The sequence below is a fragment of the Ranitomeya imitator genome, chromosome 7, assembly GCF_032444005.1.
Source record: "Ranitomeya imitator isolate aRanImi1 chromosome 7, aRanImi1.pri, whole genome shotgun sequence".
Lineage (NCBI taxonomy): Eukaryota > Metazoa > Chordata > Amphibia > Anura > Dendrobatidae > Ranitomeya > Ranitomeya imitator.
This window is the reverse complement of record NC_091288.1, coordinates 219,422,496-219,447,910: the sequence shown is the minus strand read 5'-3', so window position 1 is coordinate 219,447,910 and position 25,415 is coordinate 219,422,496. Positions and strand designations below refer to the sequence as shown.

The 25,415-nt window shown below is 59.2% G+C and overlaps 3 protein-coding genes across 3 annotated transcripts in view; 1 reads left to right on the top strand and 2 right to left on the bottom strand.

Annotated features, from left to right (window-relative positions):
- Positions 1-1,169, bottom strand: part of STX1B (syntaxin 1B) — an 84,419-nt gene extending 83,250 nt beyond the window's left edge. The window contains exon 1 of the mRNA XM_069735048.1: positions 1,039-1,169. The gene's annotated coding sequence lies outside the window, so the exon portion shown is untranslated. The remainder of the gene's footprint in view (positions 1-1,038) is intronic.
- Positions 986-10,486, top strand: STX4 (syntaxin 4). The gene is made up of 10 exons (XM_069735046.1): positions 986-1,310; positions 3,643-3,741; positions 3,815-3,914; positions 6,348-6,422; positions 7,569-7,636; positions 7,724-7,832; positions 7,945-8,018; positions 9,121-9,258; positions 9,343-9,453; positions 9,538-10,486. Exons 1-10 carry the CDS (start codon positions 1,281-1,283, stop codon positions 9,616-9,618), a joined length of 885 nt encoding a protein of 294 aa, XP_069591147.1. The 5' UTR covers positions 986-1,280; the 3' UTR covers positions 9,619-10,486.
- Positions 10,487-17,791: 7,305 nt separating this feature from the next.
- ZNF668 (zinc finger protein 668) lies at positions 17,792-25,391 on the bottom strand. The gene is made up of 2 exons (XM_069735045.1): positions 25,106-25,391; positions 17,792-19,829 (listed from the first exon to the last, which is right to left on the bottom strand). Exon 2 carries the CDS (start codon positions 19,815-19,817, stop codon positions 18,147-18,149), a length of 1,671 nt encoding a protein of 556 aa, XP_069591146.1. The 5' UTR covers positions 19,818-19,829; positions 25,106-25,391; the 3' UTR covers positions 17,792-18,146.
- Between the last annotated feature and the right edge of the window lie 24 nt (positions 25,392-25,415).

Genomic DNA, 25,415 nt, shown 5'->3' with positions numbered 1-25,415 from the left:
GGTGGAGAGGGCAGAGTCAGTGACAGGTGATGATGATGTCACGTACTGGTTGGACATGACTGTGAGCACAGGACAATGGACAGTGTTTACTAGGAGGCCTCTCCGGTTCTGTGATCCTGATGACCCTTCCTTAAGGTACCGTCACATTTAGCGACGCTGCAGCGATATAGACAATGTCTGACCTACACTAGATCGCTGCAGCGTCGCTGTTTAGGTCGCTGTAGAGACGTCAAACACAACAACTCCAGAACGATGCAGGAGCGATCCAGTGACGTAACGGCGACTCGCTTATCGTTCTCGCTGGTTGTTGCTCCATGTAAAACATTGCTGGCATCGTTGCTTTTGCTGTCAAACATGACGAATCACGCCGACCTGACGACGAAATAAAGTTCTGGCCTTCTAGCTCCGACCAGCGATGTCACAGCGGGATCCTGATCGCTGCTGCGTGTCAAACACAACGAGATCGCTATCCAGGACGCTGCAACGTCACGGATCGCTGTCGTTCTCGTTGGTAAGTTGCTCAGTGTGATGGGACCTTTAGTCCCGGATCAGCACAGCGCTGTGTAGTTCTATTGCGCAGTAGCAGAGTGCGGCCACTACAGGGCGCTGTGCTGCTCGCTGGGCCATCAATGTCCTGTGACCCCGTGTGCTGGTCGGCTCCTGTGAGGGGACACCGGAGACGTCACCGCGCCTCGTCCTGGAGGTGTCTTCTCCTCGGCGTCTCGTGTCTCCACAACACTCGGGCTATTAGTGAAGCAATGGCCTTAAATGCGTCGTCGCCTGTCACAATTTCAGGGACGGTTATGACAGGAGAACATCTGCCGCTCTCGCCCCCAGTAATGGCCGCTCCGGGGGGCTCCACACAGTAAGTCACCTGACCACTGCAGCCTCTGATTGGCCGCTCAGACCAGGTGGCTTGGAGCAGTCACCTGACGAATGCAGCCAATCACAGCCCTCAGCAGTCAGGTGACGTCATCACTCTTTTGTATTATAATAAAACATTATATTTTACAGGACTGATATAAGCTGATTATACACCGTTACTCGTCCCGGCCCGCACTCCCGTCATTACACCGCTCCGGCACACCCGCAGCTCCGGTCCTCCAGTATCCCAGCATCCTCCGCACAGGGCGCCCCGCTCGCCTCTATGGCTCTTCAGTCGCAGGAAGGGTGCAGTGGGCGTGGCCGGAGCAGAGCATGCGCAGTAGCAGTGGAAGTAGGAGAAACTAAGTTCTGAGAAGTGATCGAGAGGAGTGACCGTGAAACTATCCGGAGGCAGAATGAGGGACCGGACCAAGGAGCTGAGCGCGGTGAGCGGCCAGCAGGGGGCGACGGGTGACAGCGGGGGCGGCCTCCACACTGCCCGGACTGACCACTGCGGCTGGAGGACTACACGTCCCAGCACTCCCTGCCCCTGTAGGACTACACGTCCCAGCGTGCTCTGCCCCTGTAGGACTACACGTCCCAGCCCGCTCTGCCCCTGTAGGACTACACGTCCCAGCACTCCCTGCCCCTGTAGGACTATACGTCCCAGCGTGCTCTGCCCCTGTAGGACTACACGTCCCAGCACTCTCTGCCCCTGTAGGACTACACGTCCCAGCACTCTCTGCCCCTGTAGGACTACACGTCCCAGCACTCTGCCCCTGTAGGACTACACGTCCCAGCACTCCCTGCCCCTGTAGGACTATACGTCCCAGCGTGCTCTGCCCCTGTAGGACTACACGTCCCAGCCCGCTCTGCCCCTGTAGGACTACACGTCCCAGCACTCCCTGCCCCTGTAGGACTATACGTCCCAGCGTGCTCTGCCCCTGTAGGACTACACGTCCCAGCACTCTCTGCCCCTGTAGGACTACACGTCCCAGCACTCTGCCCCTGTAGGACTACACGTCCCAGCACTCTGCCCCTGTAGGACTACACGTCCCAGCACGCTCTGCCCCTGTAGGACTACACGTCCCAGCACTCTGCCCCTGTAGGACTACACGTCCCAGCACTCTGCCCCTGTAGGACTACACGTCCCAGCACGCTCTGCCCCTGTAGGACTACACGTCCCAGCACTCTGCCCCTGTAGGACTACACGTCCCAGCACTCTGCCCCTGTAGGACTACACGTCCCAGCACTCTGCCCCTGTAGGACTACACGTCCCAGCACTCTGCCCCTGTAGGACTACACGTCCCAGCACTCTGCCCCTGTAGGACTACACGTCCCAGCACTCTGCCCCTGTAGGACTACACGTCCCAGCCCACTCTGCCCCTGTAGGACTACACGTCCCAGCGCTCTGCCCCTGTAGGACTACACGTCCCAGCACGCTCTGCCCCTGTAGGACTACACGTCCCAGCACTCTGCCCCTGTAGGACTACACGTCCCAGCCCACTCTGCCCCTGTAGGACTACACGTCCCAGCGCTCTGCCCCTGTAGGACTACACGTCCCAGCGCTCTGCCCCTGTAGGACTATACGTCCCAGCACTCTCTGCCCCTGTAGGACTACACGTCCCAGCACTCTGCCCCTGTAGGACTACACGTCCCAGCCCACTCTGCCCCTGTAGGACTACACGTCCCAGCCCACTCTGCCCCTGTAGGACTACACGTCCCAGCCCACTCTGCCCCTGTAGGACTACACGTCCCAGCCCACTCTGCCCCTGTAGGACTACACGTCCCAGCGCTCTGCCCCTGTAGGACTACACGTCCCAGCACGCTCTGCCCCTGTAGGACTACACGTCCCAGCACTCTGCCCCTGTAGGACTACACGTCCCAGCGTGCTCTGCCCCTGTAGGACTACACGTCCCAGCACTCTGCCCCTGTAGGACTACACGTCCCAGCACGCTCTGCCCCTGTAGGACTACACGTCCCAGCACGCTCTGCCCCTGTAGGACTACACGTCCCAGCACTCTGCCCCTGTAGGACTACACGTCCCAGCACTCTGCCCCTGTAGGACTACACGTCCCAGCCCACTCTGCCCCTGTAGGACTACACGTCCCAGCCCACTCTGCCCCTGTAGGACTACACGTCCCAGCGCTCTGCCCCTGTAGGACTACACGTCCCAGCCCACTCTGCCCCTGTAGGACTACACGTCCCAGCGCTCTGCCCCTGTAGGACTACACGTCCCAGCACGCTCTGCCCCTGTAGGACTACACGTCCCAGCCCACTCTGCCCCTGTAGGACTACACGTCCCAGCCCACTCTGCCCCTGTAGGACTACACGTCCCAGCGCTCTGCCCCTGTAGGACTACACGTCCCAGCACGCTCTGCCCCTGTAGGACTACACGTCCCAGCACTCTGCCCCTGTAGGACTACACGTCCCAGCGTGCTCTGCCCCTGTAGGACTACACGTCCCAGCACTCTGCCCCTGTAGGACTACACGTCCCAGCACGCTCTGCCCCTGTAGGACTACACGTCCCAGCACGCTCTGCCCCTGTAGGACTACACGTCCCAGCACTCTGCCCCTGTAGGACTACACGTCCCAGCGTGCTCTGCCCCTGTAGGACTACACGTCCCAGCACTCTGCCCCTGTAGGACTACACGTCTTAAGAAGAGGCCAGTGATGAGGGGTCCGGGGAAAGTCTCCTCAGGCCGCGGACCCCTCCTGTCCGGTGTTCGGTGGGTTTCCTCCTCTGGTCACGTTGTTCTTACCCCCGTCTTGTTTCAGGGTGACAGCGACTCGGAGCCCGATGAGCAGAAAGTTTTCATCTCGATGTCGAATGGCGGCAGCGACGAATCTGAGACGGACCACCAGTTCTTCAGGATGGTACTGACTGGTGTCCTGTGCATAGTAGCCAGCGGGGGGCGCCGCTCCTCACCACCATTGTCTCTTTCCTTAGACTCGTGATATTCGGGAATCGATGGGCATCCTGAGCAGCAAAGTGGCCGAGCTGGAGTCCAGTCAGGTGAAGATCCTGAGCCAGCCGCTCCCGGATGACAGTAAGTGGCGTGGCCGGCAGGTAATGGGCAGCGGCTGCTGCGACCACCTCTCCTGCACCCCCTGCGGTGGCCATGAGTTCTGCACAGCAGCTGGCGCTCATCACATGCTCTGCCCCTCTCCATATTTCGGTACAATCGTACTGCACCTGTGACGCGGTGACTCTGCACGGCTCCTATCCACAGTTATTTCTTACATCGGTCGGCGGCTCGGAGATGTCAGCGCCTCAAGGTGGCCGGCAGCTCCGGGGAGGGGGGCTGGTGGCAGCTCGGGGTGGTCGGCAGCTCCGGGGGGTGGGGAGTGGGGCGGCAGCTCGGGGCGGTCAGCGGCTGCGAGGGGTGGGTTCAGCTCGGGGCGGTCAGCAGCTGCTGGGGGGGGGGGCAGCTCGGGGCGGTCAGCAGCTGCGGGGGGTGGGTTCAGCTCGGGGCGGTCAGCAGCTGCGGGGGGTGGGTTCAGCAGCTCGGGGCGGTCAGCAGCTGCGGGGGGTGGGTTCAGCTCGGGGCGGTCAGCAGCTGCGGGGGGTGGGTTCAGCAGCTTGGGGCGGTCAGCAGCTGCGGGGGGTGGGTTCAGCAGCTCGGGGCGGTCAGCAGCTGCGGGGGGTGGGTTCAGCAGCTCGGGGCGGTCAGCAGCTGCGGGGGGTGGGTTCAGCTCGGGGCGGTCAGCAGCTGCGGGGGGTGGGTTCAGCAGCTCGGGGAGGTTAGCAGCTGCGGGGGGTGGGTTCAGCAGCTCGGGGCGGTCAGCAGCTGCGGGGGGTGGGTTCAGCAGCTTGGGGCGGTCAGCAGCTGCGGGGGGTGGGTTCAGCAGCTTGGGGCGATCAGCAGCTGCGGGGGGTGGGTTCAGCTCGGGGCGGTCAGCAGCTGCGGGGGGTGGGTTCAGCAGCTCGGGGCGGTCAGCAGCTGCGGGGGGTGGGTTCAGCTCGGGGCGGTCAGCAGCTGCGGGGGGTGGGTTCAGCAGCTCGGGGAGGTTAGCAGCTGCGGGGGGGTGGGTTCAGCAGCTCGGGGCGGTCAGCAGCTGCGGGGGGGTGGGTTCAGCTCGGGGAGGTCAGCAGCTGCGGGGGTGGGTTCAGCAGCTCGGGGAGGTCAGCAGCTGCGGGGGGTGGGTTCAGCTCGGGGCGGTCAGCAGCTGTGGGGGGTGGGTTCAGCTCGGGGCGGTCAGCAGCTGCGGGGGGTGGGTTCAGCTCGGGGAGGTCAGCAGCTGCGGGGGGTGGGTTCAGCTCGGGCGGTCAGCAGCTGCGGGGGGTGGGTTCAGCTCGGGCGGTCAGCAGCTGCGGGGGGTGGGTTCAGCTCGGGGCGGTCAGCAGCTGCGGGGGTGGGTTCAGCTCGGGGCGGTCAGCAGCTGCGGGGGGTGGGTTCAGCTCGGGGAGGTCAGCAGCTGCAGGGGGTGGGTTCAGCTCGGGCGGTCAGCAGCTGCGGGGGGTGGGTTCAGCAGCTCGGGGCGGTCAGCAGCTGCGGGGGGTGGGTTCAGCTCTGGGCGGTCAGCAGCTGCGGGGGGTGGGTTCAGCTCTGGGCGGTCAGCAGCTGCGGGGGGTGGGTTCAGCTCGGGGCGGTCAGCAGCTGCGGGGGGTCGGCAGCTCGGGGCGGTCAGCAGCTGCGGGGGGTGGGTTCAGCTCGGGGCGGTCAGCAGCTGCGGGGGGTGGGTTCAGCTCGGGGCGGTCAGCAGCTGCGGGGGGTGGGTTCAGCTCAGGGAGGTCAGCAGCTGCGGGGGGTGGGTTCAGCTCGGGCGGTCAGCAGCTGCGAGGGGTGGGTTCAGCTCGGGGTGGTCAGCAGCTGCAGGGGGTGGGTTCAGCTCGGGCGGTCAGCAGCTGCGGGGGGTGGGTTCAGCAGCTCGGGGCGGTCAGCAGCTGCGGGGGGTGGGTTCAGCTCTGGGCGGTCAGCAGCTGCGGGGGGTGGGTTCAGCTCGGGGCGGTCAGCAGCTGCGGGGGGTCGGCAGCTCGGGGCGGTCAGCAGCTGCGGGGGGTGGGTTCAGCTCGGGGCGGTCAGCAGCTGCGGGGGGTGGGTTCAGCTCGGGGCGGTCAGCAGCTGCGGGGGGTGGGTTCAGCTCGGGGAGGTCAGCAGCTGCGGGGGGTGGGTTCAGCTCGGGCGGTCAGCAGCTGCGAGGGGTGGGTTCAGCTCGGGGTGGTCAGCAGCTGCGGGGGGTGGGTTCAGCTCGGGGCGGTCAGCAGCTGCGGGGGGTGGGTTCAGCTCGGGGCGGTCAGCAGCTGCGGGGGGTGGGTTCAGCTCGGGGCGGTCAGCAGCTGCGGGGGGTGGGTTCAGCTCGGGGCGGTCAGCAGCTGCGGGGGGTGGGTTCAGCTCGGGGCGGTCAGCAGCTGCGGGGGGTGGGTTCAGCTCGGGGCGGTCAGCAGCTGCGGGGGGTGGGTTCAGCTCGGGGCGGTCAGCAGCTGCGGGGGTCGGCAGCTCGGGGCGGTCATTAATCTCGGTGCTTCTTTCTGTTCTCAGATATGAAGAAAGATTTACAATCTTTGAGGGAAGAGATAAAACGTATCGCAAAGGAAATTCGGAGTAAACTGCAGCGTAAGTGCACTGTGACGATAGGGGGTCTGAGTTTATGGGTAAGGGAAAGCCTTTGGGTAAGGGCTTGGGGTTGGCGCTTTGGTGGGGGGGGTAATGGCCGGTACTTGGCGGACCTGTGGAGGATTAGGATTACAGACCTCCTGAATTTATTGCTTAGGGCCTGGGGTAGAGGTGTTAGGGCTGGTGCTTGGAGGGCCATAGGGCTGGCGCTTGGGGGGGGGGGGGGGGGTTGCCCATGGTGGATGAGTTAAGGATGGCATTTTGGGGAGCCCGGGCTGGAAGAGTTTGGCCTGGCGCTTGGGGGGGCCCATGGTGGAGGAGTTTGGGCTGGCACTTGGGGGGCCCATGGTGGAGGAGTTTGGGATGGCACTTGGGGGGCCCATGGTGGAGGAGTTTGGGCTGGCACTTGGGGGGGGGGGGGGCCATGGTGGAGGAGTTTGGGCTGGCACTTGGGGGGGGGGGGGGGGGGGGGCCATGGTGGAGGAGTTGGGGCTGGCACTTGGGGGGGCCCATGGTGGAGGAGTTTGGGATGGCACTTGGGGGGGCCCATGGTGGAGGAGTTTGGGATGGCACTTGGGGGGGGGGGGGGGCCATGGTGGAGGAGTTGGGGCTGGCACTTGGGGGGGCCCATGGTGGAGGAGTTGGGGCTGGTGCTTTCGGGGGGCCCATGGTGGAGGAGTTGGGGCTGGTGCTTTCGGGGGGCCCATGGTGGAGGAGTTGGGGCTGGTGCTTTCGGGGGCCCGTGGTGGAGGAGTTGGGGCTGCTGCTTTCGGGGGCCCGTGGTGGAGGAGTTTGGGCTGGCATTTTGGGGGGCCCGGGCTGGAAGAGTTTGGCCTGGCGCTTGGGGGGGGGGGCCCATGGTGGAGGAGTTGGGGCTGCTGCTTTGGTGGGGAGCTGACTCCGCTCTTGAGGGCTATAGCTGATGACGCAGACTAGCACGAGTCCCGGTGGTGAGACGGTTAGGGCTGGTGATCGGGGCCTGGTATGGGGGTGATCACTTCATGCTTGTGGTCCATGTCAGGACTTAGGTTGTGAGGGTCCGGGTGTTTTGTGGGGGATTTAGGCTGGTTGTTAGGTCCTGGTGCCTGTGGTGGGTGGGAGTCCTTCCCCTGTCGCCGTCTCACCTTGGTTCCTCCGTCATTACAGTCATTGAGATAAAGGACGATGAGGAGGAGGTGAGGAAGTCGGTGCACCTGCGGATGAAGAAGACTCAGGTATCGTCCTAATGACCCTTCATGGAGGTTGTGTGGGGGCTTCACCCCTGCGCTCAGGTTCATTTATCAGACCGTCTTGTCTTGCAGCACTCCGTCCTCTCTCAGCAATTCTTCGAAATCCTAAACCAGTGTAACATGGTGCAGACGCAGTACAGAGAGAACAACGTGAATAGGATCAAGCGGCAGCTCCAGATCAGTATGTTCCCACTCCTGCTGTACGCTGGGGGTAGTAGTCGTTGCTGAACATTCATGCACCTGTAGTGTGACGGGTGGAGGGCGCCATTTACCTTCCTGTTTTTCCTTCACAGCCGGCCACAGTGTCACGGACGAGCAGTTTGATGAGATGCTGGAGAGTGGACAGACGGACGTGTTCACCAGCAATGTAAGAGGCGGTGCGATTGTGAGCAATCAACAGAACTGGGAGGATTGTGGGAGGCTGTGGTTGGTGTCAGTCTTACATGGAGGATGTGGGAGCCATAGGGAGTAATGGTGATTGGAGGATATGGGAGCTGAAGGGAGTGTTGATGAGTACTGGGGGAGGGAGTGGCTGGTGGCGGATGAGGGAGCGTTGGGCATGGGTGGCGGATGAGGGAGTGTTGGGCATGGGTGGCGGATGAGGGAGTGTTGGGCATGGGTGGCGGATGAGGGAGCGTTGGGCATTGGTGCAGCATGAGGAAGCGTTGGGGATTGGTGGCGGATGAGGGAGCGCTGAGCATTAGGGACAAATTAGGGAGCATTCGGCGTTGGTGGAGGATGAGGTGTGTTTGGGGTGGATGAGGGAGTTTGGGGCGTTGGTGGAGGATGAGGGAGTGTTGGTGGCGGATAAGGGAGCTTGGCAGATGAGGAAGCATTGGGCGTTGGTGGAGGGAGAGTTGGGTTTTGGTGGAGGATGAGGGAGTGTTGGCAGCGTGGGGGGTTGATGGCGGATGTGGGAGAGTTGGGCGTTGGTGTAGGTTGCGGCCGCAGGAGAGGAGCATTTTGCATTGGTGGAGGATGAGGGAGCGTGGGGGGTTGATGGCGGATGTGGGAGGGTTGGGAGCGGATGAGGGAGCGTGGGGGGTTGATGGCGGATGTGGGAGGGTTGGGAGCGTGGAGGGTTGGGCGTTGGTGTAGGTTGCGGCCGCAGGAGAGGAGCATTTTGCATTGGAGGAGGATGAGGGAGCGTGGGGGGTTGATGGCGGATGTGGGAGGGTTGGGCGTTGGTGTAGGATGAGGCCGCAGGAGGGAGCATTTTGCATTGGTGGAGGATGAGGGAGTGTTGGGGGAGTCATGTGGGGCTAGAGGAAGCATTGGGGATTGGTGAAAGTCGCGGCCATCTGAGAAAGCATTGGGAAGTGTTGGAGGACGTGTTGGGGATTGGTGCAGGATGTTGCGTGTTGTGATGGGGCAGATGGGCCCGGGTTAGTGTACGATGCCTGCGCACTGGAGGTAATTTGGGATGTTGGTAGTAGGACACACTGTGACCGGTGGTTTTTTTTGTGCAGATCCTGAAGGACACACAGGTCACTAAACAGGCCCTGAATGAAATCGAAGCTCGGCACGAGGAGATCCTGAAGCTGGAGAAGAGCATTGTGGAGCTTCACGAGATGTTCATGTACCTCGCCATGGAGGTGGAGGCGCAGGTATGAGGCTTGTGAATGGTTGAGTCCTCCCTGGCTCTGCTGCCCGTGTCCTCTTACCTTGTCCTGATTCTTGTCCCGTCTCAGGGGGAGACGATAAACAGCATCGAGAAGAATATTTTACATTCTACGGATTATGTGGAAAAAGCCAAGAAACAGCTGGACCAGGCGGTGGACAACAGACAGAAGGCGCGGAAGGTGAGACCCGGAGATGACCTGTGCCCGTATGCCCTGTGCCCGTATGCCCTGTGCGTTTTACACAGCCATCTCTTCTCTCTGCAGAAGAAAGTCTACATCGCCATCTGCTTGGCCATTTTCATCATTGTCGTTGTCCTCATCATCACGGTGTCCCTGACGACCTGAGAGGAGCAGACGAGGACCCCTGTTCCCCCCACCCCATCTATACCTGTATCACGCAGCGATGCCGTCCTGCTCCCCGCGGGGGACAGCTCCGCATGGCTCCTGAGTACAGGCCCGGTGGTCTCTGCTGGGGCTCGGGGAGGGTAACTGACTTCCCATGGTAACCGACCACCGACATTGTGTGCGATTTCCGAGTGTGCCTTATACTTTACCATTATAGATGTCAGTCTGCGTGTGCGAGCGTCGCTGCCTCCATCACTGTACATAGCCCGGCCCTGGCGAGTGCTCTCAGGTCCACACATTGCCCCCTGCTGGTGCCAGGGCGGCCATGACATTGTGCGGGGGATGAGGTGTCGCTCAGTCGCTGTCTCTTGTTCTTTTTAATTCTTGGCGTAATTTATGTAACGAGCGGCTTCACTTTTATACGGTTTTTTACAGGTTAAATCCACGTAACGGTCAGTCACGGTCCGGTCACTGCCGCAGCTCCAGACACCATTTTGCTGGTAGCTGCCTGGGATCCGTCAGCACCGTCCACACCCCGAGACGCCAGGACGCACGGCCCCCTGGGAACTGTAGTGTCCTACGTCCCATTACTGGATTAAACACTACATCTCACACTGCGGCAGAATTGTGAATGCAGCTCTGGCTGTGTCCGGACCAGTCACCAGGGAGGAGCTTGCACTTTGATCTTGTAATGACCCCCGATGTCAGCCATGCCGGCGAGGTGAGGGTGCTGCGTGCTCATGGACTGTCCCGGCTCCTATAATGCTGGAGGTTTCTCATGTCCGTGGAGCTCACACTGACCGCACCATTCAGTGTTTCTCTTTTTTTTTTATAACGATCTTGTATTAAATAAACTATTAATATGTAATATCCGCGTGTCTGCTGTGGTATTACCTGGCGGAACAATCAGTAAGTCTGTTCATCCAAGATGGCGTCCGGCACTAAGTGCTTGTGACGACAAAGTGAAACTTCACTCACCTGATACTGCTGAATGTCTTTCACTGGATGAGAATAATAAGTACCAAGGCTTGCTGTAGGTGGGAACCCGGGGACCACCCAAGAGTGGAATTACCCTAGACCACCAGGGCCTTGTACACGTGATTACATGAGGCACAGGGCGTGGTTCTCCTGCGTCTTATGTCCTGACTCGTATCTGAGCACAGACCGGTGCCACGTAACATGGAGAGAACCCCTGACCTGCTGCAGATCTGACCACCCGCCCTCAGGGGAAGGTCTCAAATCCTGCGCAGGATGCCAGGCGTGTACATGCTGCAGAGAGCCCAGGAGGAGACAGGCAGAGAGGAGACTGAGGTGACAGCAGCACAGTGACAGGCAGAGAGGAGGCTGAGGTGACAGCAGTACAGTGACAGGCAGAGAGGAGGCTGAGGTGACAGCAGCACAGTGACGGGCAGAGAGGAGACTGAGGTGACAGCAGCACAGTGACAGGCAGAGAGGAGACTGAGGTGACAGCAGCACAGTGACAGGCAGAGAGGAGGCTGAGGTGACAGCAGTACAGTGACAGGCAGAGAGGAGGCTGAGGTGACAGCAGTACAGTGACGGGCAGAGAGGAGACTGAGGTGACAGCAGCACAGTGACGGGCAGAGAGGAGGCTGAGGTGACAGCAGCACAGTGACGGGCAGAGAGGAGGCTGAGGTGACAGCAGCACAGTGACAGGCAGAGAGGAGACAGGTGACAGCAGCACAGTGACGGGCAGAGAGGAGACTGAGGTGACAGCAGCACAGTGACGGGCAGAGAGGAGACTGAGGTGACAGCAGCACAGTGACGGGCAGAGAGGAGACTGAGGTGACAGCAGCACAGTGACAGGCAGAGAGGAGGCTGAGGTGACAGCAGCACAGTGACGGGCAGAGAGGAGACTGAGGTGACAGCAGTACAGCGACTGGCAGAGAGGAGACTGAGGTGACAGCAGTACAGTGACAGGCAGAGAGGATACTGAGGTGACAGCAGTACAGTGACGGGCAGAGAGGAGACTGAGGTGAAAGCAGCACAGTGACAGGCAGAGAGGAGGCTGAGGTGACAGCAGCACAGTGACAGGCAGAGAGGAGACTGAGGTGACAGCAGCACAGTGACAGGCAGAGAGGAGACTGAGGTGACAGCAGCACAGTGACGGGCAGAGAGGAGACTGAGGTGACAGCAGCACAGTGACAGGCAGAGAGGAGGCTGAGGTGACAGCAGCACAGTGACAGGCAGAGAGGAGACTGAGGTGACAGCAGCACAGTGACAGTTAAGTAAATAGGGCAGCACACTGCAGCGCTAAAACATGTAAACTTGAAAACACGAAATTTGAACTGCATTACTGCACTAGAAATATGAAAAATGAGAGCTTTTAGCGCATAAAAATGGCCAATTTTATGTGTACCTGGTAGCCACTTTACGGCATCTCTCTTATACCAGGTCCTACGCTTGCCTTACCTCGCTGAGAATAAACGTCTCCATCTGAATGGGTACATGTGAAAACCTCTTCCTAGACTAAAATTCTCTCTCTCTGTGGAGGGGTATTGGACCTGTTGTAATTAAAACACCTGAAGCTAGGAGGCGGGGAGTGCACGATCAGAAGGCTAGAGAACCTGGTATAAGAGAGATGCCGTAACGGGGCTACCAGGTACGCATAAAATTGGCCATTTTTATGCGCTAAAAGCTCTCATTTTTCATATTTCTAGTGCAGTAATGCAGTTCAAATTTCGTGTTTTCAAGTTTACATGTTTTACATGTTTATATAGTTAAGTATATAAGGGAGGAGACTGAGGTGACAGCACAGTGACAGGCAGGGAGGAGACAGGTGACAGCAGCGCAGTGACAGGCAGGAGACTGAGGTGACAGCAGCACAGTGACAGGCAGAGAGGAGGCTGAGGTGACAGCAGCACAGTGACAGGCAGAGAGGAGGCTGAGGTGACAGCAATACAGTGACAGGCAGAGAGGAGACTGAGGTGACAGCAGCACAGTGACAGGCAGAGAGGAGACTGAGGTGACAGCAGCACAGTGACGGGCAGAGAGGAGACTGAGGTGACAGCAGTACAGTGACAGGCAGAGAGGAGTGACAGCAGTACAGTGACGGGCAGAGAGGAGACTGAGGTGACAGCAGTACAGTGACGGGCAGAGAGAAGGCTGGGGTGACAGCAGGACAGTGACGGGCAGAGAGGAGACTGAGGTGACAGCAGTACAGTGACAGGCAGAGAGGAGACTGAGGACAGCAGCACAGTGACAGGCAGAGAGGAGACTGAAGAGACAGCAGCACAGCGACAGGCAGAGGAGACTGAGGTGACAGCAGCACAGTGACAGGCAGAGAGGAGACTGAGGTGACAGCAGTACAGTGACAGGCAGAGAGGAGACTGAGGTGACAGCAGTACAGTGACAGGCAGAGAGGAGACTGAGGTGACAGCAGCACAGTGACAGGCAGAGAGGAGACAGGTGACAGCAGCACAGTGATAGGCAGAGAGGAGGCTGAGGTGACAGCAGTACAGTGACAGGCAGAGAGGAGTGACAGCAGTACAGTGACAGGCAGAGAGGAGACTGAGGTGACAGCAGCACAGTGACAGGCAGAGAGGAGACTGAGGTGACAGCAGTACAGTGACAGGCAGAGAGGAGACTGAGGTGACAGCAGCACAGTGACAGGCAGAGAGGAGACTGAGGTGACAGCAGTACAGTGACAGGCAGAGAGGAGACTGAGGTGACAGCAGCACAGTGACAGGCAGAGAGGAGACTGAGGTGACAGCAGTACAGTGACAGGCAGAGAGGAGACTGAGGTGACAGCAGCACAGTGACAGGCAGAGAGGAGACAGGTGACAGCAGCACAGTGATAGGCAGAGAGGAGGCTGAGGTGACAGCAGTACAGTGACAGGCAGAGAGGAGGCTGAGGTGACAGCAGCACAGTGACAGGCAGAGAGGAGACTGAGGTGACAGCAGCACAGTGACAGGCAGAGAGGAGACTGAGGTGACAGCAGCACAGTGACGGGCAGAGAGGAGACTGAGGTGACAGCAGCACAGTGACAGGCAGAGAGGAGGCTGAGGTGACAGCAGCACAGTGACAGGCAGAGAGGAGACTGAGGTGACAGCAGCACAGTGACAGGCAGAGAGGAGGCTGAGGTGACAGCAGCACAGTGACAGGCAGAGAGGAGACTGAGGTGACAGCAGCACAGTGACGGGCAGAGAGGAGACTGAGGTGACAGCAGCACAGTGACAGGCAGAGAGGAGACTGAGGTGACAGCAGTACAGTGACAGGCAGAGAGGAGACTGAGGTGACAGCAGTACAGTGACAGGCAGAGAGGAGGCTGAGGTGACAGCAGCACAGTGACAGGCAGAGAGGAGGCTGAGGTGACAGCAGTACAGTGACAGGCAGAGAGGAGGCTGAGGTGACAGCAGCACAGTGACAGGCAGAGAGGAGGCTGAGGTGACAGCAGCACAGTGACAGGCAGAGAGGAGGCTGAGGTGACAGCAGCACAGTGACAGGCAGAGAGGAGGCTGAGGTGACAGCAGCACAGTGACAGGCAGAGAGGAGGCTGAGGTGACAGCAGTACAGTGACGGGCAGAGGAGGCTGAGGTGACAGCAGTACAGTGACAGGCAGAGAGGAGGCTGAGGTGACAGGCAGAGAGGAGACTGAGGTGACAGCAGCACAGTGACAGGAGGAGAGGAGACTGAGGTGACAGCAGTACAGTGACAGGCAGGGAGGAGGCTGAGGTGACAGGCAGAGAGGAGACTGAGGTGACAGCAGCACAGTGACAGGCAGAGAGGAGGCTGAGGTGACAGGCAGAGAGGAGACTGAGGTGACAGCAGCACAGTGACCGGCAGAGAGGAGGCTGAGGTGACAGCAGCACAGTGACAGGCAGAGAGGAGACTGAGGTGACAGCAGCACAGTGACAGGCAGAGAGGAGGCTGAGGTGACAGCAGTACAGTGACAGGCAGAGAGGAGGCTGAGGTGACAGCAGCACAGTGACGGGCAGAGAGGAGACTGAGGTGACAGCAGCACAGTGACAGGCAGAGAAGAGGCTGAGGTGACAGCAGCACAGTGACAGGCAGAGAGGAGGCTGAGGTGACAGCAGCACAGTGACAGGCAGAGAGGAGGCTGAGGTGACAGCAGCACAGTGACAGGCAGAGAGGAGGCTGAGGTGACAGCAGTACAGTGACAGGCAGAGAGGAGGCTGAGGTGACAGCAGTACAGTGACAGGCAGAGAGGAGGCTGAGGTGACAGCAGCACAGTGACAGGCAGAGAGGAGGCTGAGGTGACAGCAGCACAGTGACAGGCAGAGAGGAGACTGAGGTGACAGCAGCACAGTGACGGGCAGAGAAGAGGCTGAGGTGACAGCAGCACAGTGACAGGCAGAGAGGAGGCTGAGGTGACAGCAGTACAGTGACAGGCAGAGAGGAGGCTGAGGTGACAGCAGTACAGTGACAGGCAGAGAGGAGGCTGAGGTGACAGCAGCACAGTGACAGGCAGAGAGGAGGCTGAGGTGACAGCAGTACAGTGACAGGCAGAGAAGAGGCTGAGGTGACAGCAGTACAGTGACAGGCAGAGAGGAGGCTGAGGTGACAGCAGTACAGTGACAGGCAGAGAGGAGGCTGAGGTGACAGCAGCACAGTGACAGGCAGAGAGGAGGCTGAGGTGACAGCAGCACAGTGACAGGCAGAGAGGAGGCTGAGGTGACAGCAGCACAGTGACAGGCAGAGAGGAGGCTGAGGTGACAGCAGCACAGTGACAGGCAGAGAGGAGGCTGAGGTGACAGCAGCACAGTGACAGGCAGAGAGGAGGCTGAGGTGACAGCAGTACAGTGACAGGCAGAGAGGAGGCTGAGGTGACAGCAGTACAGTGACGGGCAGTGAGACGTGGCACTCCGCTGATCACCAATTACAGGAGAAATCCGCCTACATTGTGGAGTGACGTCTGCTTTCCTGGTACTGATCGCCACAGGTCTTCCACTCCAGTCACATCCAAAGCTGCAATCAGCTCGGCCTCTCCCATAATGCACCACAGCAGGTAACAAGCAATAGAGAGTTAAAAGGATCTACAGGCGGACGGATCAATTACTCAGAGATTTAAACAGCACATGACTACTGGATGGTGAATCCAATCCATTGCTCTCTGTTATCAGCCATTTCAGGCCGTGGGCAGGCTTTACGTCTGATGCAGCTGCTCGAATATAAGGAGGTATCTTGAAGACTAGCAGGTCATTAATGGCCCCTTTAAACGGCCAACATCCGTTTGTATGTGCGCGGAATGCTTAAAGGGTAATTCCACATCTCCATAGAGGAGTATTGTCAGGAAGAGTCTGGAAACACAAGCAACTTTGCAATTTACCACTTATTAAAATTTGAAACCGTTCCTGAGATATGAACAGATTTATTTTCCTTACGGCTCGTTGCCTAGGAGACCGACCACTGCTGCTCAGTTTTTCAATTGACATCTCTCGTGTTGGAGCCATGATTCATGTCGGTCCACTGGGTGCAGCAGATCTCCAAGGTGCGATCACTCCTAGATGCAGACTAACGAGCAGATCTAATTTGATGCAGGTGTTAGTTTTGGGTATGAAAATTTACAGGGTGATTCCATAATTTTTGCCAGGGGTTGTAAATGGCAGAATGTGCACACTGCTGTCCTTTATTGAGCTTGTAAGCGCTGTTTTGAAGCTGGCCGCGATCGCTGCAGCATGCTGTTACCTCCTAGTCCCAACCAGCTTCAGTGCAGTACTTAATAACTTGACAGCAGCGGTGGTCGGTCTCCTAGGCAATGAAACGCATACAAAAAAAGAAAAATGTTAATATCTTGAGAACGGTTTCATATTTTAACAAGCAGTAAACTGCAAAAGGGATCGTTTCTACAAGTGATATCCGAAAATAATCATTTATGAAGGTGGAAATAACCCCTTTAAATACAATCACTCTGCGTGCACTGGATATCATGGGTGGAAAAGCCATGTGATAACAAAAATATTCGCCAGGAGGCGTCATCCAGCTTCTCCAGGCCATGGAATGATAAATCAGCCTTGTCATTGGGTGGTCAGGAGCTGAAATGGCAGCCATATTGTTGAGCCTAAGCCAGAACATTGGTGCGAGCCGTCGCTGTGGTTACGACGCCCTGCCTTGATGACGCCCTCCTGCCCCGAGGACGTCGCCCTGCCCCGAGGACACCCTCCTGCCCCGAGGACGTCGCCCTGCCCCGAGGACGCCCTCCTGCCCCAATGACGTCGCCCTGCTCTGAGGACGCCCTCCTGATCCAAGGACGCCACCATGCCCAGAGGACGTCGCCCTGCACAGAGGACGCCCTTCTGCCACAAGGACGTCACCCTGCCCAGAGGACATCGCCCTCCTTCCCCAAGGACACCACCGTGCCCAGAGGACGCCTTTCTGCCACAAGGATGTCACCCTGCCCAGAGGACATCGCCCTCCTTCCCCAAGGACGCCACCGTGCCCAGAGGACATCGCCCTCCTTCCCCAAGGACGCCACCGTGCCCAGAGGACATCGCCCTCCTTCCCCAAGGACGCCACCATGCCCAGAGGACGCCCTTCTGCCACAAGGATGTCACCCTGCCCAGAGGACATCGCCCTCCTTCCCCAAGGACGCCACCGTGCCCAGAGGACATCGCCCTCCTTCCCCAAGGACGCCACCGTGCCCAGAGGACATCGCCCTCCTTCCCCAAGGACGCCACCGTGCCCAGAGGACGCCCTTCTGCCACAAGGATGTCACCCTGTCCAGAGGACGCCCTCCTGCCCCAAGGACGCCACCGTGCCCAGAGGACGCCCTCCTGCCCCAAGGACGCCACCGTGCCCAGAGGATGTCGCCCTGCCCCGAGGACGCCCTCCTGCCCCAATGACGTCGCCCTGCTCCGAGGACGCCCTCCTGATCCAAGGACGCCACCATGCCCAGAGGACGTCGCCCTGCCCAGAGGACGCCCTTCTGCCACAAGGATGTCACCCTGCCCAGAGGACATCGCCCTCCTTCCCCAAGGACGCCACCGTGCCCAGAGGACGTCGCCCCTGCTACGAGGATGCCCTCCTGCCCTGAGGACGTTGACCTGCTACGAGGACGCCCCCCTGCCCCAAGGACGCCCCCCTGCCCCAAGGAAGGACTGTGTGAGGGGCAGACACAACCACTGCATCCCGCAGGAGGAGTTCCCAGCTTACAGGCACCAGTCTTTATACAAACATGGCCGCCTCAGCGGGATAATTGAAGGCAAAAGCTTTAATTTTTGCAGGGAAAAAATACTGAATTTCATACTCCGGTCACATGATCTCGGCTTATTACAGGATATACGTGTGTGCAAATCTCCGCTGTCCCCGTCAGTCTGGGACCCGGGGCCCGTCCTGTACACCCCGTGGGCGGCAGATACCCATTACACAATGGCTGTCGTCCCTCAGACTGGGTAATGGCGGCAATTATTAATTTCACGCTGCTTGGTTTTCCCATGATTGTTTGTGTAATGGGGGCGAGTTTGATGTTCTGCCCCGACAAGATGGCCGCCTGCGCGCAGGAGACGTAGGGTCTGTGTAGTCCTGTACAGTTCTTTGTACCAGAGCACGTTCAGCTCGACGTGGGCGACTGTTCTATCACCTCCATGTTTCCTTCAGTCACTTTCTCTAAGAAGGAGACCAGAGGATCATAGAGCGGCGGAGGTTCTACATAGGCTGGATGGAGGGTCAAAGTGGTGATCTCCTCTTCCTCCTCCTCCTCTTTGCCCTTCACCTCCTTGTCATGTGTCTTCTGGTGCTTACGAAGGTCGGAGGGGATGTGGAAGCCCTTGCCGCACTGTTGGCACACGTGGGGGCGCACGTCGCTGTGAATGCGTTGGTGCTTCTTCAGTCCGGCCTTGTCCACAAAGCCCTTGTCACACTGGTCACAGCGGAAGGGCCTGAGCTCTGGATGGTTTCTCTGATGGGTCTTCAGGTCCATCACGCTCAGGAAGGTCACTGCGCACGTATCGCAGGTGATGGACTCTTCCTTCTTCTTGTTGGCCTCCGCTTCGGGCTTCAGGTGGGTCCGTTCGTGCTTCCGTAGACTTGACGAGACGATGAACGTCTTGCTGCACTCCTCGCACTTGTAGGGTCTCTCTCCGCTGTGGGAACGTTGGTGTTTGCTGAGCCCAGAACGCTCGGCGAAACCTTTACCACATTCCATGCACTGGAAGGGCCGCTCCGTACTGTGCGAAAGCCGGTGCCGCTTCAGGTCCCAAGACGCCACAAAGCTCTTGTCACAGTCCGGGCATTTGAAGGGCCTCTCACCCGTGTGGATTCTCTGGTGCATGGCCAAATCAGCCGGCTGCCGGAATGGTTTGCCACACTTGTCGCATCGGTACGGCTTCACGCCCTGGTGAGCCCGTTGGTGCCGCCGGAAACTAGATGGGTCGGAGAACATGCGGCCGCACTGAGGGCACAGGTAAGGCTTCTCCCCGGAGTGTGTGCGTTGGTGGCTCTGGTAGGAGGACAGTTGGGTAAAGTCTTTGTTACATATAGGGCACTTGTAAGGTTTCTCGGCAGCATGAATGCGCTGATGACACGTTAGGGAAGACGCGCGGGAGAACGCCTTACCGCAATCCGAACACAGGAAAGGCTTCTCCCCCGTGTGGCTCCGCTCATGGTTCTTTAGGTCCTTCAGCTCGCTATAGGACTTCTGGCACAGTTTGCACTGATAAGGTCGCAGCCCGGCATGACTCCGCCGGTGCTTCCGAAAAACAGACGGGTCCGCAAACCCCTTCCCACAATCGGGGCATGAGAACGGGCGCTCCCCAGTGTGCAGCCGCTCATGGATGCGCAACTTTGACGGCGTGGCGTAAGCTTTTCCACACTGGCTGCACTGGAAAGGGAGCTGGCCGTTGTGTGTGGCCATGTGTACCCGCAGGCATATCGGCTGCATGAAGGAGCGCCCGCACTCTTTACATACGAACGGCTTCTCCCCTGTGTGGCTTCGCCCATGGCTCTTAAGCAGGGAGGCGGTTTTGTAGGATTTGTTGCAGTGGACGCACTGGTGGCGCAGCTCGCTTTTTGGCCCTGGAGTCTTGGGTGTCGGAGGCTGGGAGTCATCAGCTGAGCGGTGCACCCGGCAGTGGCGCTTGGCACGGGGCTGGTTTGGGAAGGTTTTGCGGCAGGCCAAACAGCGAAAGCGACGTCCACTCTGCACAAATCTGGGAGACTCCTCAGGATCCTGCTCGATCAACACCTCGATCTCTCCGACAGATTCCTGCTGCTCCGAAGACATGGTGGGGGCGGCCTGGAAAAGAAGCGGGGACCAGGATTAATTCAGTCAACCTCCATTTACTCCCATTACTGACTAGGCACAACAACGACTCTACAGATGTAAAGACAACAATCCCATCAGTACAGCTCCATGCAATCAACGCTGGTAATCTGGCATCCCCTGGATCTGCTGGTTGGTGGATATTCCAAACCACAGGTAGTCTTTCTGCACACAGACACATAATATGGAGGATCACGGCGGCATCCCAGAAACAAGACGATATAATGAACATTGACTTTCGGGGCCACCATGTGCCAGACTATCGGGGAGATACCCAGAACGGCTGCAGGTGGCCATGATTACACGGGATCATCAGGATTACGTCCAGTTCTAATCACAATTATTCACCTCTTTCACCTCTTTAGTACTTAGTAGAGCCGCCTATGACCAGATTCCCCTCTGGCTGTTATAACCTGCTGCAGACTCCAGCTCCTGGCAGTGATCCTGAGAAAGCCGAGCCCAGTTCTCATGGGCAGCGGCCACCAGATCACTAATATTCTTCGGCTGTCAAGACAATGGTCCAAAAAGTAAGAGAAAAAAAAATAGCGCTCACAACCTTTACAAACAAAGAGAACAAGCGATCCCTGCGGTGAAGCGTGGCGGGGGGGATCGGCGATCCCTGCGGTGAAGCGTGGCGGGGGGGATCGGTGATTCCTACGGTGAAGCGTGGCTGGGGGGGATCGGCGATTCCTGCGGTGAAGAGTGGCAGGGGGATCGGTGATTCCTGCGGTGAAGCGTGGCTGGGGGGATCGGCGATTCCTGCGGTGAAGAGTGGCAGGGGGATCGGTGATTCCTGCGGTGAAGCGTGGTTGGGGGGGATCGGCGATTCCTGCGGTGAGGTGTGGCTGGGGGGGGATCGGTGATCCCTGCGGTGAAGCGTGGCGGGGGGGATCGCCGGTCCCTGCGGTGAAGCGTGGCTGGGGGGGGGATCGGTGATTCCTGCGGTGAAGCGTGGCTGGGGGGATCGGTGATCCCTGCGGTGAAGCGTGGCGGGGGGGATCGGCGGTCCCTGCGGTGAAGTGTGGCGGGGGGATCGGCGATCCCTGCGGTGAAGCGTGGCTGGGGGGATCGGCGATTCCTGCGGTGAAGCGTGGCTGGGGGGGGGATCGGTGATCCCTGCGGTGAAGCGTGGCGGGGGGGGATCGCCGGTCCCTGCGGTGAAGCGTGGCTGGGGGGGGGATCGGTGATTCCTGCGGTGAAGCGTGGCTGGGGGGATCGGTGATCCCTGCGGTGAAGCGTGGCGGGGGGGATCGGCGGTCCCTGCGGTGAAGTGTGGCGGGGGGATCGGCGATCCCTGCGGTGAAGCGTGGCTGGGGGGATCGGCGATTCCTGCGGTGAAGAGTGGCAGGGGGATCGGTGATTCCTGCGGTGAAGCGTGGCTGGGGGGGATCAGCGATTCCTGCGGTGAGGTGTGGCTGGGGGGGGGGGATCAGTGATCCCTGCGGTGAAGCGTGGCTGGGGGGATCGGCGGTCCCTGCGGTGAAGCGTGGCTGGGGGGAATCGGTGATTCCTGCGGTGAAGCGTGGCTGGGGGGATCGGTGATCCCTGCGGTGAAGCGTGGCGGGGGGGATCGGCGGTCCCTGCGGTGAAGTGTGGCGGGGGGATCGGCGATCCCTGCGGTGAAGCGTGGCTGGGGGGATCGGCGATTCCTGCGGTGAAGAGTGGCAGGGGGATCGGTGATTCCTGCGGTGAAGCGTGGCTGGGGGGGATCGGCGATTCCTGCGGTGAGGTGTGGCTGGGGGGGGGGGGATCAGTGATCCCTGCGGTGAAGCGTGGCTGGGGGGATCGGCGGTCCCTGCGGTGAAGCGTGGCTGGGGGGGATCAGTGATCCCTGCGGTGAAGCGTGGCTGGGGGGATCGGCGGTCCCTGCGGTGAAGCGTGGCTGGGGGGGATCGGTGATTCCTGCGGTGAAGCGTGGCTGGGGGGATCGGTGATCCCTGCGGTGAAGCGTGGCGGGGGGGGGGGATCTGCAATCCGTGCAGCAGGTGGAGGGCAGGATGATTGCAATCAGACAATCCTAGTAGAAACCCTCTTGTCTTCTGTGAGGAGCTGAAGTTCCGGCCTCCTTGGACCTTTCAGGAGCACAATGACCCCAGAACCTCACAGTCCACCACAGTTTGGTTTCAGGAGACGTCCTGGAAGATTCTGGAGCTGCAGTCACCGGACTTGAATCCCATAGAAAATCTTTGGTGGGATGTGAAGAAGGCGGCAGCAAACCCAAGAATATCAGTGACCCGGAGGCCATTAGTAAGGACTGGGATGCATCAGGTCTGCAGCAGGTCACAACAGCCGGAGGGGCGAGTACCGGAGGCCGCAGCAGTCGCTAGAAGAAGCGTCTGGTGCAGAATTTGGAGGAACCTCGTTCTAATCGGTCAGATATTTACATTGCAACAAAGGAAACAAAAAGAAAAAGAGCAAAAAAGTTTGTAAGTTTTTGTAATAAACAGAAATGACCGTGAAGGCGGCAGGAATAATCGGGATCGTGTCTGTGCTACAACGTGCCGGACTATCAGGATGGTAACGACTAATAGGACCTGCCGGACTAATGGAAGTTCACATGTGCACACAGGACGGTGCAGGAGACTAGGAAAAATCTAATATCACAAGATACTGACGATGGAGGAGACGGGCAGTCACCAGACACTGACGATGGAGGAGACGGGCGGTCACCAGACACTGATGATGGAGGAGACGGGCGGTCACCAGCTACTGACGATGGAGGAGACGGGCGGTCACCAGATACTGACGATGGAGGTGACGGGCGGTCACCAGATACTGACGATGGAGGTGACGGGCGGTCACCAGATACTGACGATGGAGGTGACGGGCGGTCACCAGATACTGATGATGGAGGAGACGGGCGGTCACCAGCTACTGACGATGGAGGAGACGGGCGGTCACCAGATACTGACGATGGAGGTGACGGGCGGTCACCAGATACTGACGATGGAGGTGACGGGCGGTCACCAGATACTGACGATGGAGGTGACGGGCGGTCACCAGATACTGACGATGGAGGTGACGGGCGGTCACCAGATACTGACGATGGAGGTGACGGGCGGTCACCAGCTACTGATGATGGAGGTGACGGGCAGTCACCAGATACTGATGATGGAGGAGACAGGCGGTCACCAGCTACTGATGATGGAGGTGACGGGCGGTCACCAGATACTGATGATGGAGGAGACGGGAGGTCACCAGATACTGATGATGGAGGTGACGGGCGGTCACCAGATACTGATGATGGAGGAGATGGGAGGTCACCAGATACTGATGATGGAGGTGACGGGCGGTCACCAGATACTGATGATGGAGGAGACGGGCGGTCACCAGATACTGATGATGGAGGAGACGGGCGATCACCAGATACTGATGATGGAGGAGACGGGCGGTCACCAGATACTGATGATGGAGGAGACGGGCGGTCACCAGATACTGATGATGGGGGAGACGGGCGGTCACCAGATACTGATGATGGAGGAGACGGGAGGTCACCAGATACTGATGATGGAGGGGACGGGCGGTCACCAGGTACTGATGATGGAGGAGACGGGCGGTCACCTGATACTGATGATGGAGGAGACGGGCGGTCACCAGATACTGATGATGGAGGAGACGGGCGGTCACCAGATACTGATGATGGAGGAGACGGGAGGTCACCAGATACTGATGATGGAGGTGACGGGCGGTCACCAGATACTGATGATGGAGGAGACGGGCGGTCACCAGATACTGATGATGGAGGAGACGGGAGGTCACCAGATACTGATGATGGAGGAGACGGGAGGTCACCAGATACTGATGATGGAGGGGACGGGCGGTCACCAGGTACTGATGATGGAGGTGACGGGCGGTCACCAGATACTGATGATGGAGGAGACGGGCGGTCACCAGATACTGATGATGGAGGAGACGGGCGCTCACTAGATACTGATGATGGAGGAGACGGACGATCACCAGATACTGATGATGGAGGTGACGGGCGGTCACCAGATACTGATGATGGAGGTGACGGGCGGTCACCAGATACTGATGATGGGGGTGACGGGCAGTCACCAGATACTGATGATGGAGGTGACGGGCAGTCACCAGATACTGATGATGGAGGTGACGGGAGGTCACCAGATACTGATGATGGAGGAGACGGGCGATCACCAGATACTGATGATGGAGGTGACGGGCGGTCACCAGATACTGATGATGGAGGTGACGGGCGGTCACCAGATACTGATGATGGAGGTGACGGGCGGTCACCAGATACTGATGATGGAGGGGACGGGCGGTCACCAGATACTGATGATGGAGGTGACGGGCGGTTACCAGATACTGATGATGGAGGTGACGGGCGCTCACTAGATACTGATGATGGAGGAGACGGGCGGTCACCAGATACTGATGATGGAGGGGACGGGCGGTTACCAGATACTGATGATGGAGGTGACGGGCGGTCACCAGATACTGATGATGGAGGTGACGGGCGGTCACCAGATACTAATGATGGAGGAGACGGGCGGTCACCAGATACTGATGATGGAGGTGACGGGCGATCACCAGATACTGATGATGGAGGTGACGGGCGGTCACCAGATACTGATGATGGAGGAGACGGGCGGTCACCAGATACTAATGATGGAGGAGACGGGCGGTCACCAGATACTGATGATGGAGAAGACGGGCGGTCACCAGATACTGATGATGGAGGTGACGGGCGCTCACTAGATACTGATGATGGAGGAGACGGACGATCACCAGATACTGATGATGGAGGTGACGGGCGGTCACCAGATACTGATGATGGAGGTGACGGGCGGTCACCAGATACTGATGATGGGGGGGGGTCCCCAGATACTGATGATGGGGGGGGTCCCCAGATACTGATGATGGGGGGGGGTCCCCAGATACTGATGATGGGGGGGGGGTCCCCAGATACTGATGATGGGGGAGGGGGGGTCACCAGACACTGATGATGGGGGGGGGTCCCCAGATACTGATGATGGGGGGGGGTCCCCAGACACTGATGATGGGGGGGGGGGGGGGTCACCAGATACTGATGATGGGGGGGGGGTCCCCAGATACTGATGATGGGGGGGGGTCACCAGACACTGATGATGGGGGGGGTCACAGCATCACCTCTCCCTGCCTCAGACTTCTGCACAGTCCTGCACTCAGTAACAGCCCGGCTGTGTATATACGGACCGCACACCGCCCGGGCTCCGCATACGGACACATCCCGTCCGCACGGCACTCACCTGGGGCTTCTGGGGCCGTTACACCCTCCGCTCCCCACACTCAGCCTCAGAGCTCAAGCAGCAGACAAAGCTGAACATGGCCGGACCTAGGACCCTGGGGGTTGAGGAGGAGCCGACGCCGGAAGTTCTCAGTGCTTCACTATTAGCTTCCCTCCAGTGTATGAGACATAACGTGAGACTGAAAAAACAAATAGCGCTAGATATAAGAAGCCGGCACCGAGCGACCACCCGGCCCCACAGCCCAGCAGCCGCGCACTGCACCCTACAGAAAGCTGTTACCAGCTGCACGGAACTCCTCCTGTCATTTTGT